Source organism: Jaculus jaculus, chromosome 4, assembly GCF_020740685.1.
Source record: "Jaculus jaculus isolate mJacJac1 chromosome 4, mJacJac1.mat.Y.cur, whole genome shotgun sequence".
NCBI classification, from domain to species: domain Eukaryota; kingdom Metazoa; phylum Chordata; class Mammalia; order Rodentia; family Dipodidae; genus Jaculus; species Jaculus jaculus.
In genome coordinates, this window is record NC_059105.1 from 159,499,475 (window position 1) to 159,517,042 (window position 17,568).

The following is a 17,568-nucleotide window of genomic DNA, read 5'->3' on the forward strand; positions in this document are numbered from 1 at the left end:
TGGCCACTGTGGTCTATAGTTTTTGAGGAGCCAGTCATTTCAAAGGGACTGATGTCATCAAAGAGTGTTGCTAGCAGCCTCTAGCACAGTAAGTAGAAGACAATTAAGTATCCAAAACACTCATACATAAAAGGATGCATTCTAGGGGATCCCAAACAAATCATGTTGTGAAAATAACTTGAAAATTGATTTTAGGCCTAGGAAATTTCTACAATTGATTTTTGATCCCAGAATAGGTTGGTCTCTCTCTCTCTCTCTCTCTTTTTTTTTTTTTTTTTTTTTTGAGGTAGGGTCTCACTCTAGCCCAGGCTGACCTGAAATTTACTATGTAGTCTCAGGTGGCCTCGAACTCACGGCAATCCTCCTGCCTCCGCCTCTTGAGTGCTGGGATTAAAGGCGTGCGTCACCATGCCCGGCTTTATTCTTTTTTTTAAACAACTTCCATTCAAACAAATTAAAAAACAGAAGCAGAAATGGGGATGGAGAGATGGCTCAACTGTTAAGATAGTTTGCTTGCTTCACACATCTGGAGTTCATTTGCAGTGGCTGGAGGCCCCGGCACACCCATTATCTCTCTCTCTGCTTGCAAATAAATAAAAATATTTTTAAAAAGCAGAAATGTCTTCACTGTAATTTTCCCCCCCTCTAGTTGGAGAGATGGCTCAGTGCTTAAGTTACTTGCCTACAAGCCTAACGACCTAGGTTTGATTGCCCAGCATTTACATAAAGCCAGATGCACAAAGTGGTGCATGCACTTGGAGTTCATTTGCAGAGGCTGGAGGCCCTGGGGTGCTCACTCTTTCTGTCTTTCTTCTCTCTCTGCTTGCAAATAAGTTAATAAATAAATAAAACATATGAAAGAATTTAGAGGTTTGCTGGGCGTGGTGGCTTTAATCCCAGCAGAGGTAGGAGGATTGGTGTGAGTTCGAGGCCAGCCTGGAACTACAGATTGAGAGCCAGGTCAGCCTAGGCTAGAGTGAGACCCTACCTAACAAGAAAAACACAAACACACACACACACACACACACACACACACACACACACAATTAAAGGTTGTAGAAAGATAATGAAGAGAAAGAAGAATGCCAAATATCACTTCTGACCTACAATGGTTCCTTCTTTGATCTGTTTGGTGCTCAGGATAGCGCTTGATCAAGGAATGACACTTCACTATAATTGGCTTGAAGATTTAATTAGAAAAATCACCTGTGATTCTTGTCAAGCTGTGACAGGTCAATGTGACTCAGAATCAGTGAAGTGATTTCCTACAACTAATTTCCTACCCTTCATCTTTTGCTTTTAGATGTCATTCTTATATTTTTCCGAACTTGTAAAAATCTCAAATAAAGTGACTTAGAAGTTACAGTGTCGGGCTGGAGAGATGGCTTAGTGGTTAAGGCATTTGCCTGCAAAGCCAACGGGCCCAGGTTTGATTCCCCAGGACCCACATTAAGCCAGATGCACAAGATGGCACATGCATCCGGAGTTCATTCTCTCACTCTCAAGTAAATAAAGAAAAAGGAAAAAAAAGGAAGTTAGCGTCAATTTATTTTTTATCCCTTATCTCAGAAACACTAGTTAACTGGAAGGTCTAGATATAACATCTTGTGTTAATTATGTTAAGTAGTTGGATGATGTGATTTATATTATCACGTTTGATCTCCCCGAGTAAGTAATTAGATTCTCCTCTTCCTAGTAAAGAGAATGTCTAATTGCTTTTTCATTTTACATGCGTGTGTGTGCATGCACACCAAGGCCTCTTTCTGCTGCAAACAGGCGCATCAGATGCAATCCGGATGCACTGTCACTTTTTGGCGTCTGACCTAGGCGGTGGGTACTGGGGAAATGAACCTGAGCCAGTAGACTTTGCAAGCAGGCACCTCTTCCTGAGCCATTTCCCCAGCCTGCCTACCTGCCCTTTTATTAAACAAGGTGCAATAACTTGGAAAATGAATGAACAGTCTCTTTGGACACAGTAAGAACAGTGTGATAGGCAGTCACTTGCAAAAGTGACGCTTTCATTCTTAAAACAAATGAGATCCTCTGCTTTCTTGTGACCACTCTAACAATGTTGCTGTGCTGGGCTAGGATCAAGGGAGTTTGGTGAAACTGGACACCTTTATGGACATTTTTCATCAAGACACAATAACCATAGGAACATACCTTCCAGAGAGGGGGGGGGGAGAGAGAGAGGGAGGGAATGAGAGAAATGAGCCAGGCATGGTGGCACATGCCTTTAATCCCAGCACCTGGGAGGCAGAGGTAGGTGGATTGCCGTGAGTTCGAGGCCACCCTGAGACTCCATAGTGAATTCCAAGTCAGCCTGGGCTTGAGTGAGACCCTACTTGAAAAACAAAAAAAAAAAGAGAGAGAGAAATGAGTATTTGCTAATTTGGAGACTGCTTTTCTGTGGAAAGTTCAAGAGATGCTCTTACATGGTTCTTTCCAACTCTATTCTTTTTGTTTGTTTGTTTTGTTTTTTGAGGTAGGGTCTCACTGGAGTCCAGGCTGACCTGAAATTCACGGTGTAGTCTCAGGGTGACCTTGAACTCACAATGATCCTCCTACCTCTGCCTCCCGAGTGCTGGGATAAAAGACGTGTGCCCGGCCCTCAGCTTTTCTATTCTTGTCAACTCTGGCTGGGTCTTGACTACATCACTTTTATTTGGGTTCCATTTGGAGCTGTTCTCTCATAGTAGGGAGGGGGGAAGACATTTACAATCTCCAGAATCCCTTTTGGAAAGAACTGCTCCTGAGAAGGTTTCTTGTAGCCCCAAATGATACCTATCACACGTACCTTTCTTGAAGCTGGAACAAGTACCCTTCACTGACCTTGCCCTTTACTTAGGGGAGCCCATTTGTCTTTTAATTCCCTCCCTTCTTTTCCAAAGCATTTATTTGCACGTGTGTGTGTGTGTGTGTGTGTGTGCATGTGCATGTGCCACGGATGTGTGTAAAGGTCAGAGGAGTTGTCTATCTTTCTTCGAGATGGGTTCCCTTGTCACTGCTGCAAAGGAGTCTAGTCCCAAGCTTTGGTTTCTCCTGGCTTCACCGCCCATGGCTGTAGGAACACAGAATCACAGGTCCGTGCCCACTGCATCCAGCTTCGCACGGGCGATAAGGAGTTGAACCTGGGCCAACAGCTCTTTCAAGCGAGGCCTTTAACCACTGAACTATCTCCCTGGTCTCGTTTCCCTCTCTTCTGCCAATTCACAAGTTCGTATGAAACAGTCTCACCTTGCCATAGCTATTCCAACCACGCAGCCTCCGACTATGGACCAAAATCCAATCCAGCCAGCATCTACCTGTTAACGAAACAGCAGACACAATTCATGGAAGACTGTCATATTGCAATTTGGAAGGACAAAAAGAAATCCCCTATAATCAATATGCTAACTGCTAAATGGCCAAAAAAAAAAATCTAGGAAATGCTGTTTAAGAAAATGGATAAACTGAAAGTATTCATGTGTAAGTAATTAATACAAACTTGCTAAGCAATTATGTTTTTGATTGACTTTTTATTAGAATAGTTAAAGAAATCAATACCATTAAATGTTTTCAGCTATGTGTGGTACACTGGCATCATCTAGTACTGTCTAGCACCAGGAAGTCAATGGGAAAAGGACAGAAAATGACCAATAACCTCAAAAAGTTTAAATACAATTATGAAGCTGGGTGTCGTAGCGCACGCCTTTAATCCCAGCACTCGGGAGTCAGAGGTAGGAGGATTGCCATGAGTTCGAGGCCACCCTGAGACTACATAGTGAATTCCAGGTCAGCCTGGGCTAGAGTGAGACCCTACCTCAAAAAATAAAAACCAAGAAAAAAACACAATCCTTATACATGAAACCACTAGGAAATGGTTGCGTGTTAAAACATCCAACAATACTTGGCGTGGCGGCTCACGCCTTTAATCCCAGCACTCGGGAGGCACAGGTAGGAGGATCGCCATGAGTTCAAGGCCACCCTGAGACCACACAGTGAATTCCAGGAAGGCCTGGGCTAGAGGGAGACCCTGCCTCAAAAAACCAAATAAGTGCAGACCTTCACACATAATACACATCTATGTGTTCAGAAATGAGACAGAGAAAGAGAAACAAAGAGGAAAGGATACGTGGGGTGAAGCAGGAGAGCAGTATTCGATGTGGAGATGAAACATTTCCCAAAGCCTCACGTACTGAACGAAGGCTGGGTCCCCAGCTGGTGGAACTACTGTTGAAAGGTTCCGGGAACTCTCAGCAGAACCCGGCTGGAGGAAAGTACAGGTAACAGGGAACAGGTTGGGGGGGGCTGTGTCTTGTCCCAGGCTCCTCTCCTTTTCTCTGCCTCCTGCTTCTCTTTCTACTTTTTCTTTTTAAGCTTTATTTATTTATTTGACATATACACACACACACACACACACAGAGAGAGAGAGAGAGAGAGAGAGAGAGAAAATGGGCACGCCAGGGCCTCCAGCCCCTGCAAACAAACTCCAGATGCATGCACCCCCTTGTGTATCTGGCTAACGTGGGTCCTGGGGAATTGAACCTGGGTCCTTTGGCTTTGCAGACAAATGCATTAACTGCTAAACCATCTCTCCAGCCCTGAAATATACTTTTTTTTTTTTTTTTTTTCGAGGTAGGGTCTCATTCTGGTCCAGGCTGACCTGGAATTCACTATGTAGTCTCAGGGTGGCCTCGAACTCTTGGCGATCCTCCTTCCTCTACCTCCCAAGTGCTGGGATTAAAGGCGTGCACCACCATGCCCAGATTGAAATATTCTTAATATTGGAAATATAAGAAACATTCTTCAGAATCTTTCTCTCTTCTTTGCCCTTCCTCCAAGCACACGCTTGCTTATGATTTTCTTAGTTTTAGACTTCTATGAAATCTTCTGCAATGAGGATGGGAGGTGGTTCAGTGGTGGAAGGCACTTGCTACCAAAGCCTGCCAGCCCGGGTTCAATTTCCCTAGTACCCACACAAAGCTGGACTCAAAGTAGCTCACACATCAGTGACCCTAACACACAAATGGCTGTGGGAGGCACAGCCAGGAGAATCTGAAGCATCAATCTATCTAGCGGGCATGTGGGACCTTGCACTTGCCTTACCTTTGCGCATCTGGCTAATGTGGGGTCTGGAGAGTTGAACACAGGTCCTTAGGCTTCGCAGGAAAGCACCTTAACTGCTAAGCCATCTCTCCAGCCTGCCTCTATTTTTTCTTTCTTGCTTTCTTTTTCTTTTTTTGTCTCTTGAGGTAGGGTTTCACTCTAGTCCAGGCTGACCTGGAATTCACTATGTAGTCTCAGGGTGGCTTCGAACTCACGGTGATCCTCCTGCCTCTGTCTTCTAAGTGCTGGAAAAGTTTATCTTTTTTTTTTTTTTTTTTTTGGTTTTTCGAGGTAAGGTCTCACTCTAGCCCAGGCTGACCTGGAATTCACTATGGAGTCTCAGGGTGGCCTCGAACTCACGGCGATCCTTCCTACCTCTGCCTCCCGAGTGCTGGGATTAAAGGCATGCGCCACCACGCCCAGCTAAGTTTATCTTTTTTAAATTATTAAGTTGTTATTTGCAGGCAGAGAGAGAGAGAGAATGGGCATGCCAGGGCCTCCAGCCACTGCAATCAAATTCCAGACACGTGCCCCTTGTACATCTGGCTTACGTGGGTGCTGGGAATCAAACCTGGGTCCTTTGGCTTCGCAGGCAAACACCTTATCCACTAAGCTATCTCTCCAGCCCGTCTCCACTGGCAGAGGACTCAGTTCTGCAGGACTACCCTCTCATTGCAGGGCTTTTAGGATCCACTGCCCAAGGCTTGCTTAATGCTTAGGCTACCCCACACAGTCCCCTCTGTCCCTGAGTGGGTGGCCATGATCCATGCTAAGGAGAATGCGCTTCTGGCTGCAGTGAAGCTTGTCCTGTAAGGGCAGCTTGTGGCCTTTTTCCTTTGTTTCTGATATTGACTTTAGCTAATATAATTCAACTGAATAATTAATTACGTTTTTCTTTGCTTTATTTAATCTCTTCACTCGCATTTAAGTTTAACTTTCACTTCAATACCTAGTGTGATTCCTGCTGTCTTTTAGAATTTGTACTCAAAAGACACAAAGAAAGGCTTCTTAGGATTTACAAAACAAAACATAGATACAACAGCAAAATCAGCATCACTTAAATATACACTACCGTTGCTTTGTCAGAAGGGAGCACATTTGGAATGTGTGTGCTATCCAGAAAAGCAGGTCAGAAAACTCAAGAGAGGCTTTCGTCTTATGGTGAAGGTACTTCTGCGGACGCACACACGTGTCCTCACAAAATCCACGTTGACGCTGAATCCCCGGTGTGACAGTATGAAGAGGTGAGGCCATTCAGAGATGACAGTCATAAAAGATCTGACCATATGAATGGCATTAGTGCCATTTATAGGAGAAGCTGAATGGATCTGCCTTGTCCCTTCTGCCATGAGAGGTGACAGGAAGATGTGTGTCTTGAAGCCAAGAATGATCCCTCACCAGATAAGGAATCTGCCATAGCATGATTTTGAACTGCCCAGCTTCTAGAACTATAGAATGCTGTGATCATATATTACCTAGTTTTACTAAAGTAGCCTGTATGGTCAAAGGCAGGAACACTGGATAACGTAGATTAGTAGTCCGCTTGAGCACTAGAAAATCTACCTGAAGCCAGGAGAGAGCCCACAAGGCAATACCGAATTAGGGAGCCATGATCTAGGATGGGAAGGAGACCTAGAGGGATTTTCCTTTAAGGATGTCTGCAGTTTCAGAAAATGTGGCTAAGGGGCTGTGAAGTCACTGATAACCCCTTCTGCCAAGGAATGAAAAAATACAAGAAACATGAATTTGGGGTTTATGGAAGACTCTATGTGGGACTTTGAAGGGCTATACCCTACCAGAAATGGGCACTGGAAAAAGAACTTCATTCCAAGAGACTGAAGTTTAGCTCTAAGTGATCTCAGCCTCTAAGACTAGATTAAGGTGATCCCTGGACTCTGGCCAGAAAAAGACACTAATTCTCCCTGGAGGAAAACAACAATGAGAACTGCCAATGAAAACAGTTAAAAAAAAAAATAACATCTTCTACTCAACACTGGACAGTGCAAGCCTTATATTTGGCCAGCCAGGCCAAATGAGCCAACAGCTACAATAGTGGCATGTCTGGCATGGTGAAAGCCAACTGCCCTCTAATTGGACTGGAGGCCCACTCCATGGGAGGAAATACATCCCTGATACTGAAAACTTAAAACGGGTAGTCATGAGCCCTAAAGCTGTAACATCTGCTGGTATCTGGCTAAATGTATATACTTTGCTTATCAAACTGCCCAGTAAGCACTTTTCTTAATATTCATACCCTTATATTAATGCTACTCTCACTTTTGGTAGAGAATCTTCTCTTTTCACATGGCAGTGACCTTGGGATGACTCAGAAAACATCATGGTGCTGGAAAGAAGTGACAGGAGTGCTCAGTACTGCAATATCTCTCTCACACCTTCCAAGGCTCAGGGTCTATTGCGGAAGAGGTGGCAGAAAGAATGTAAGAGCCAAAGGAAGGGTAGGATTCCTTACAATGTGCTCCTTCAGACACAAAATGGCCTGGATATCCATGACCTCACAGTGCCTGACACTACCTACACAAGACCATCATCATAGGAGGAAAAGATCATGCCATCAAAATAAAAGAGAGACTGATTGAGATGGGGAGAATGGAGTTTCAAAGGGGAAGGTGGGGGGAGGGAGGCTATTACCATGGATTTTTAAAAATTTTTTATTTATTTATTTGAGAGCGACAGACACAGAGAGAAACACAGAGGAAGAGAGAGAGAATGGGCGTGCCAGGGCTTCCAGCCTCTGCAAACGAACTCCAGACACGTGCGGCCCCTTGTGCATCTGGCTAATGTGGGACCTGGGGAACCAAGCCTCGAACCGGGGTCCTTAGGCTTCACAGGCAAGTGCTTAACTGCTAAGCCATCTCTCCAGCCCCCATGGATTTTTTTTATAATCATGGAAATTGTTACTAAAAAAATTTTGAAAAGTAACTTTTCATATATGTCTAACACTCAGACAAAAATATTTGTACACATTAGAGGTAAGGACACATGATTAAATATCATCATAAATATCATCAATAGACCCACAGTGGATTTAGATAATGGAACTAGAGACATTAAATAACTACTTTAATTTTTTTTTATTTCTGCTGGAGAGATAGCTTAGTGATTAAGGCTCTTGCCTGCAAAGTCAAAGAACCTTGGTTCGATTCCCCAAGACCCACATAAGCCAGATCAGCAAGGTGACACATGCATCTGGAATTCCTGTGCAGTGGCTAGAAGCCCTGGTGTACCCATCCTTTCTCTTTCTGCCTCTTTCCCTCTCTCAAATAAATAAATAAAAATATAAAAAATTAACTCAGATGGATTTAATGGCACATTACAGCTGAAAACTGGAATGGTGAGCTGGAAAAAAAAAATACTACATCAAATCAAATATCCCTTCTGAAACCCAATAAAGCAAAGAGACAGAAAACCCAGAAGAGAATATGAGACAAAGGGAATACAATATAAGGCGATAACACATATAGTTAGTTAGAAGCCCAAAAGAGAAGTTAGAGAGGATGGTATTAAGTTCTGAGTAGGTGCTGGGAAGCACTTTTAAAAACTAAAGAGAGCCATCAAGTCCCAGATCTAAGGAGTCCTGTAAAATTCAAGCGCGGTTTACTTGGAGACAGACCACCGCCTAGTTAATGTCATAGTGAAACCCGCTCCAGCTAGTGATAAATACAAATCTTCAAAGCAGGAAGCTTGTAAATTTGAGAGCTGGCTCCTGAGGTGAAACTGGAAATTAAAAAGAAACACCTGGCGGCCACGACTCGGCTGTCCACCAGCAAAGCCCATCAACGTGGAAGGCAAAATGATGGCGCTTGCAGATCAAAATAAACAAGCAAGGAAACAACCTCACACAAGAGGGTTTCTCGCCCACAGGCTTCAAAACACACTGAAAACACTAAAGGGTGTTCTTTAGACAGAGGAAAAATGACACAATGGGAGGATATAAGGTAAAAGGGATGACAACCACCAAAATGAGTAACGTAGGGGTGCCCGTAAATAAACACTGGTTATGCAAACAATGACAGTGTTTTGTGCTGTTAAATGGTAACAGCACAGGGTTAGGGAAATGGCTTAGCGGTTAAAGCTGTGAAGCCAGAGGACCCAGGTTCGATTCCCCAGGACCCATGTAAGCCAGATAGATGTACAAGGGCACATGCATCTGGAGTTTGTTTGCAGTGGCTAGAGGCCCTGGCATGCCCATTCTTTCCCTCTCTCTCCTTCTCCCTAATTGCAAATAAATAAAATTGAAAAAAGGAAAACTAAAACAAGTAAATAAAGAAAGAAAGAAAAGAAAATGGGGCTGGGCATGGTAGCTCATGCCTTTAATCCCAGCACTTGGGAGGCAGAGGTAGAAGGATCGCCATGAGTTCGAGGACACCCTGAGACTACATAATTAATTCCAGGTCAGCATGGACCAGAATGAGAACCTACCTCAAAAAAACAAAAAACAAAAAAAGAAAGGAAAATGGTAACAGTACAAAAGATGGGAGAGGGTAAATGAAGTTAAAAGGGTCCTAAGACCTGTGGACTATCTGGGAAAAGGCAAAAGTTCCAACTTATAATTGATATTAATAACTAAGCATGCATTCTGAACTGTTTTTTTTTTACTTTTAAGTATTTTATTTATTTATTTAAGAGAGACAGAGAAGAGGTAGACAGAAAGAGAGAATGGGCACACCAGGGCCTCTAGCCACTGCAAACGAACTCCAGATGCATGCTCCACCTTGTGCATCTGGCTCTATGTGGGTACTGGGGAATTGAACCTGGGTTGTTAAGTTTCTTCAGCAAGCGCCTTAACCACTAAGCCCTCTTTCCAGCCCAACATTCTGAATTTTCTAGGATAACTACTAAGTAGTAGAAAAGCTAATAACTACCAACATAATAGAAAGGGAAAATAGAAGAGGAAATCTTTAAGGACTGGGGATATAGACATGAGAAGACTTTGTTCCCCAGCCCTGCAGAGCAACAACAGAAATCAATCCAGAAGTCAGTAAGAAAAGAGATTGTGCTGAACAAATGCAAACCAGCAGCAGGATGACAGATCTACCTGTTACCAGCCATTACTTTACATGTAAACAGACTGAACGACAAACAGATAAAACACAAAGACTGCACTGGAAAGATGGCTTGGTGGTTAAGGTACTTGCTTGCAAAGCCTAATGACCCAGGATTCATTCTCCAGATGCACAAAGTGGCACGTGTTCATCTGTAGTGGCTAGAGGCCCTGGTGCATCCATTTTCATTCTCTCAGCTTGCAAATAAGTAAATAAAAATAATTTCAAAAGGGCTGCAGAGATGCCTCAGTGGTAAGGCACTTGCCTGCAAAGCCTAACAACCCAGGTTTGATTCCCCAGTACCCACATAAAGCCAGATGCACTAAGTGGCGCATGCATCTGGAGTTCATATGCAACGGCAAGACAGTCCCAAGCATTCCCATTCTCTCTGTATCTGTTTCTCTCTGCTTGCAAATAAAGAAGTAACATTTAAAAATATTTAAATAGGGCTGGAGAGATGGCTTAGCAGTTAAGCGCTTGCCTGTGAAGCTTAAGGACCCCGGTTCGAGGCTCGATTCCCCAGGTCCCACGTTAGCCAGATGCACAAGGGGGCGCATGTGTCTGGAGTTCGTTTGCAGTGGCTGGAGGCCCTGGCGCGCCCATTCTCTATCTATCTATCTGCCTCTTTCTGTCTGTCTGTCATTCTCAAATAAATAAATGAAAATGAAAAAAATAAACATTTAAAAAACTATTTAAATAAAAACCCACAAAGGGGCTGGAAGGATGGCTTAGTGGTTAAGGTATTTGCCTGAAAAGCCAAAGGACCCAGGTTCAACTCCCTAGGACCCACATTAGCCAAATGCACATGGGGGCGCATGCGTCTGGAGTTTGTTTGCAGTGGCTGGAGGCCCTGGCGCGCCCATTCTCTCTCTCCCTCTTTCTTGTCAAACAATAGATAAATAAATAAAACTAAAATATTAAAAACTCACAAAGGTTATCAGACTATCGTAAAAGAAAATATGTGGTGCTTTATAACACATTGTATCTGGGGCTGGCGAGATGGGTCAACAGTTCAAGGCACTTGCTTGAAAAATCTGCCAGCCCTGGTTCAATTCCCTAGCACCCACCCAGAGCCAGATGCAAAGTGGCATCAGCACACATGGTCCTAGTAGGAGACAGAACAAGAAGACCCAGAAGCCCCGGGCCCAGATAGCGTGGTAGCAACAAGAGGTCCCATCTCAAGGGTGGAGCGCAGACACCTCACAGTTCGTTATATCCCAACTCCCACACGCTCACTGGGACACACCTAAATAAATATATAAAGGATGTTGTGACTAAAGAAAGTTTGAAAGTTAAAAAAAAATGCAAAAAGATATGCCAAGCAGCTGGTGTAACTAGTAGGTTTGAAGGCAAAAATTATTACTTGAAATAGAATAATTTAAATAGATGAAAGTTTTAACTCGCTGGTAAGATAGGACAATTCTAGATTCATGTGCACCTAATTATATACTCTTAAAACATAAAATATATGCTGGTAGATGTCAAAGGAAGAAAGACAAAGTTCTAATTGCATAAGACTTAACCTCTCTCAGTAATAGAAGAAACAAACAAAAATGAATAAAGATGTAGAAAATGTGAGCATAATTTACAGAATTGATCTTATTGGCATGTGTAACACATTATATTCAATAATTTTAGAAAATAATTGGCTATGTAGTAGACCTAAAACTTAAAAATACTGAAATCAAGCATCTACCCTATGATCATATTTATGCAACTTAATTAAAATAAGAACGAGGGCTGGAGAGATTAAAATAAGAACGAGGGCTGGAGAGATGGCTCAGTACTTAAATGTGCTTGCTTGCAAAGCCTGATGGTCTGGGTTCAATTCCCTAGTAACTACATAAAGCCAAATGCACAAAGTGGTGCATACATGCGGAGTTCATTTGCAGTGTGGCAAGACGCCCTAGAGCCCATATTCTCCCTGTATACCTCTTTCTCAAATAAATAAATAAAATTATTATAAAAAAAGAAACAGAGAATCTTCAATAGTTTGCAAATTGAGAACAAATTTTGTCAACAGCCCATGGTTTGAATCAATCACAAGGATTCTAGACAACGTGTTCTTTTGGTTTGTTTTTGTTCGAGGTAGGGTCTCTGACCTGGAATTAACTGTGCAGTCTCAGGATAGTCTCCAATTCATGGCGATCCTCCTACCTCCGCCTCCCGAGTGCTGGGATCAAAGGCGTGCGCCACCATGTCCAGGCTAGAAAATACTTTAAACTAAATAATAATGTTGAATTGGGTATATTCAAGATGGTATGGCCACAGACTACCACTGAACCACGTAGCCAGCTCTAAAATCCTTGTGTGTGTGCATGTGCGTGCACATGTGTGTGGGGTGTATATACAAGTATGTGCTTTGTACATACATGCAAAAGCCAGAGGAGGCTCTCGAGTGGCCTCCTTTATCATTCTTCCACCTCATTTTCCTGAGACAGAGACTCTCAGTGACCTTGGAGCTTGTGTTTTGGTTAGAATAGCTCAGTAGCAAGCCCGGCCACCCTAGTGTCTCTGTCCCTTCCAGGGCTGGGCACGAATGGCCAACCCAGCTGTTTACATCGGAGCCAGGGACTGAATTCAGGTCCTCCTGCTTATCTAGCAAGCACTCTTACCCACTAAACCACTCCCCAGTCCCTTAAGGTCTTTCTACAGAAATCTAAACAGCTAGGGGCTGGTGAGATGGCTTAGCGGTTAAAGCACTTGCCTGCAAAGCCTAAGGACACAGGTTCGATTCCCCAGAACCCAGCGTAAGCCAGATACACAAGGTGGCACATGTGTCTGGAGTTGGTTGGCAGTGGCTGGAGGCCCTGGAGTGCCCATTCCCTCCCTCTCTCTTTGCCTCTTTCTCTCTCTCAAATAAATAAATAAATAAATAAAAATGTTAAAAAAAAAAAAAAAAAGAAATCTAGAGCCAGGTGTAGCAGTATACGCCTTTAATCCCAGCACTCAAGAGGCAGAGGTAGGAGGATCGCCATGAGTTCAAGGCCACCCTGAGACTACATAGTGAATTCCAGGTCAGTCTGAGCTAGAGTGAGACCCAACCTTGAAAAACCAAAAAAGAAATCTAGGGCTGGAGAGATGGCTTAGCGGTTAAGCGCTTGCCTGTGAAGCCTAAGGACCCTGGTTCGAGGCTTGGTTCCCCAGGTCCCACGTTAGCCAGATGCACAAGGGGGCGCACGCGTCTGGAGTTCGTTTGCAGAGGCTGGAAGCCCTGGCACGCCCATTCTCTCTCTCTCCCTCTATCTGTCTTTCTCTCTGTGTCTGTCACTCTCGAATAAATAAATAAAAAATATATATATTAAAAAAACAGAAATCTAAATAGCTTAGCCAGTGAATTCTACCATATATTTAGGGAAGAATATGAAATATCAAAGCCATCAATTTTATGTTATTTTTCCAATAATAGAAAAAGAGAATATTTCTTTCCTAAGTTGCTTTCTTTTGAGACCAGCAAAACCTCAATAGTAAATTCCCAGAGATAGGACAAGAAAGCAAAAGCATAGTCCTATTTCATTCATAAAACTTAACTGCAAAAATGTATAATGAGGCCAGGCGTGATGGCGCATGCCTTTAATTCCAGCACTCGGGAGGCAGAGGTAGGAGGATCATCATGAGTTCAAGGCCAACCTGAGACTCCATAGTGAATTCCAGGTCAGCCTGAGCAAGGGTGAGACCCTACCTCAAAAAAAAAAAAAAAAAAAAGAGATGCCCTCACTTTGAGAGTAGAGAATAATAAATGAGATGTAGGAATAGTAATATTTTTGATGATATCTTCACAATTTACTTTGTCAAGTACAAAACAAGGATAAATGATGAAGCTAAGAAAACTAAAATTTTCCCCCTCTCCTATTTATCAGTAGCATTGAGATTATTCAAAGAAATGCAAAATGCATGGCTGTTGTCAAAACCAAGTTTTCAATTGTCCAGTAGGAATTGTGCTTTTGCAACAACGACTTAGGACAATAATATTTTATGTAGTCAAGGAAGCTAAAACCAAGCAAATGCCACCAGGCAGGGCCTGGCCACACATGCCTTTAATTCCAGCACTCTGGAGGCAGAGGTAGGAGGATCGCCGTGAGTTCGAGGCCACGCTGAGAAGACATAGTGAATTCCAGGTCAGCCTGAGCTAGCTAGAGTGAGATCCTGCCTTGAAAAAAACCAAAAAGAAAGAAAGAAAGAAAGAAAGAAAGAAAGAAAGAAGGAAGGAAGGAAGGAAGGAAGGAAGGAAGGAAGGAAGGAAGGAAGGAAGGAAAGAAAGAAAGAAAATGCCACCAGTATTTATAAGTTCTTATAATATACAGAGATATTAAAAAAATACTTACTTGGCTCACATGCACCGGTGTTAAAATTAAGTCCAGAACTCCAGACCAACCAGCAAATACTCCAAGTGGTATGGCATATGCTAAAGCAATCATCAAAAACCTCAAATTGCTGTAAAAGAAAACATTGTTACAAATTAAAAATCTAGAATTGAAACTCATGAAAAATTTAAGTCATTTAGAAACAGGAACAACAAAATCAGAAATAGGAACAGTGCTTGCTGTGTGACTTGCTGTTTCCTGAGTGACCACCATACTTTATACAACAGGCAAAAACAGTAATCTCAGTGTAACAAATCCTTTCTATCCTAAAAGATAAGCTGGTGCTTCTCCTTAAGACTAAGGCAGAGGGAAAAAAAACCCACAAAAAACAAAGGCTAAAGAATATGCAATTTGCTAGTTTAAAGCTTAGATGGATAAAATATTTCCGTAGGCAATACAATTCAATGCTTCAAAGTTCAAAAGTTGTAAAATACAGAGGAAAAGTCTCCTTCTCTGTGTCCTTTTACCCAGTTACCAGGGCATCAAGCTCTCATGAACTGCCCGAAAGAGTGTCGTAAGGAGTTAAGCCGGGCTTGGTGGAGCACGCCTTGAATCCCAGAACTTGGGAGGCAGAGGTAGGATTGCCATGAGTTCAAGGCCACCCTGAGATAACACAGTGAATTCCAGGTCAGCCTGAGCTAGAGCGAGACCCTGCCTCGAAAAAACAAAACCAAAAACAAAAGTGATACTGCCACTCTGGAAAGTGGCTTGGCATCTTTTTGGTTTTGTTTTTCAAACTATGCTACCAAGACATACCGTCACAGGGTATTTGGGGTCCAGGAAAGTCCTCAAACCCCAATACCTAGGTTCAAATAATTGTATAAAAAAAAAAGACTGAGGGGCTAGAAAAATGGCTTAGCAGTTAAGGTGCTTGCCTATGAAGCCTAAGGACTCAGGTGTGATTCCCCGGTACCCACATAGGCTAGATATATAAGGTGGCACATGCATCTAGAGTTCATTTGCAGTGGCTGGAGGCCCTGATGTGCCCATTCTCTGCCTCTTTCTCTTTCTAACTCTTTCTCAAATAAATAAATAAAGACGTTTTAAAAAGTTTAAAAAGACTGAGAAGGATAATTATTAAGTTATCTTATTTAGTGAGGGAAGTACACAGCCAAGGAAAGGTACCCATGTGGCCACAGATCCCACGTGGAAGGCCTAGAAAACCACGGAAAGAAAGGAGAGAAAAGAACATTCAAGGAGCTCCTGCCATGTGGGGAGCTGGAGTGGATAAAGAACCCATGTGGAGGGCTGGAGAGATGGCTTAGCGGTTAAGCGCTTGCCTGTGAAGCCTAAGGACCCCGGTTCGAGGCTCGGTTCCCCAGGTCCCACGTTAGCCAGATGCACAAGGGGGCGCACGTGTCTGGAGTTCGTTTGCAGAGGCTGGAAGCCCTGGCGCGCCCATTCTCTCTCTCTCCCTCTATCTGTCTTTCTCTATGTGTCTGTCGCTCTCAAATAAATAAATAAAAATTAAAAAAAAAAAAAAAAACCCATGTGGAGAGGAAGGGCGAGGCTAGGGGGCTCTTCTGGCTGGGCCTGGCCTGAGATAGCCTACGCCCACTAGTCAGAGAGCCTGCCCTGCCCTTGCAAAGGTATTTATAACCTTGTAGAGGTGGGCTGTTCTCTCACTCAGGTGAGCCAGACGGACAGCTGGGTGGTTAGAGCTAGGGGCTGTCTCAGGAAGAGGCTAGTCCTGACACCAAGTTCTGGAGGCTGAACTTGACCAACCATGGCTTTTAAGTCTTATGAAAGACCTCCCTCCCTGGAGGGGTCTTGGTTGGTTGTGGAAAAACAGGTCTAGGGAACTAGCAAGAAAGAAGTCAGATCACCTTTGATTTCTAGCAAGTGCAGGTTTTCCTGCCTTTTTCTTACTTTCAGGGGTCCAGTCACCCTGGCTGTACCCCAGCCCCCATACCACTCAGCAACTGCACTTCTCAGCACTTATGCCAGAGAAATAAAAACATTTCTGCTCACACAAAGATCTAGAGGTAAATGTTTATAGCAGCTGTTTCAAGCTCCAAACTAACATCAACCAGCTCTCCCACTACATGTTAAAAGTCTCTCCACAGCAATGAATATTAATAGTGATGAAAAGGAATGTACTAGAGGTACAGTAACCTGGATGACTCTCCAAAGACTCATGCAGAGTAAAAAGTGGGCTGGTATTTTTAGGGATAGCTTAGTGATTAAGGTACTGCCTGCAAACCCAAAGGACCCAGGTTCAATACCCTAGGACCCATGTAAGCCAGATGCACAAGGTGGTGCATGCATCTGGAGTTCGTCTGCAGTGGCTAAAAGGCCCTGACACATACATTCTCTCTCTCAAATAGATAAAAATTTTTAAAAAGGGCTAGAGAGATGGTTTAGTGGTTAAGGTGCTTGCCTATGAAGCCTAAGGATCCAGGTTCGATTCTCCAGTACCCATATAAACCAGGCGCACATGGTGACATATATGCCTGGAGTTAGTTTCTCTCTCTCTCTCTCTCACTCGCTCAAATAAATACATAAAATATTTTTTAAAAAGAACAGAGTTGATGTAGAAGAAAGAGTCTCTAACACAGAAACTTAACACACAGGAAAGATGGCAAACCAAAGCGCTACCGATGACTTGTAAAAGGTATCGGTTCATGTTATGAGGAAAAAACCCTCCAACATTATGAGCTAATTTCATTATGCACAAGCATGGGGACCTGAGGAGGCCGGAGAGACTGAATTCGGTCCCCAGGACCCACATAAACAACTGGACATGCTCAAGTGTGACGGTAACCCTAATCCCACATCGAGTAAGAAACTAGAAAATCACTGGGAGCTTGCTGAAAGTCCTGCAAGCTCAGGCGTCAATCAGTAAGGGATGTCAGCTTTAATCCCAGCACTCGGGAGGCAGAGGTAGGAAGATCGCCGTGAGTTCGAGGCCACCCTGAGACTACAGAGTGAATTCCAGGTCGGCCTGAGCTCGAGTGAGACACTACCTGGAAAAAACAAAACAAAACAAAAAAAAAAAAAAAGAGCGGGCAGAACAATGGAGGGAGACACCCAGCAGACATTCCATGCTGGCC

At 43.4% G+C, this 17,568-nt stretch overlaps 1 protein-coding gene across 1 annotated transcript in view; it reads right to left on the reverse strand.

Annotated features, from left to right (window-relative positions):
* Slc49a4 (solute carrier family 49 member 4) overlaps positions 1-17,568 on the reverse strand; it is an 86,405-nt gene that overhangs the window by 32,903 nt on the left and 35,934 nt on the right. Inside the window, exons 5-6 of the mRNA XM_004663928.2 lie at positions 14,477-14,585; positions 3,238-3,305 (exon numbers count right to left, since the gene is read on the reverse strand). Of these exons, the coding sequence (XP_004663985.2) occupies positions 3,238-3,305; positions 14,477-14,585 (177 nt within the window). The remainder of the gene's footprint in view (positions 1-3,237; positions 3,306-14,476; positions 14,586-17,568) is intronic.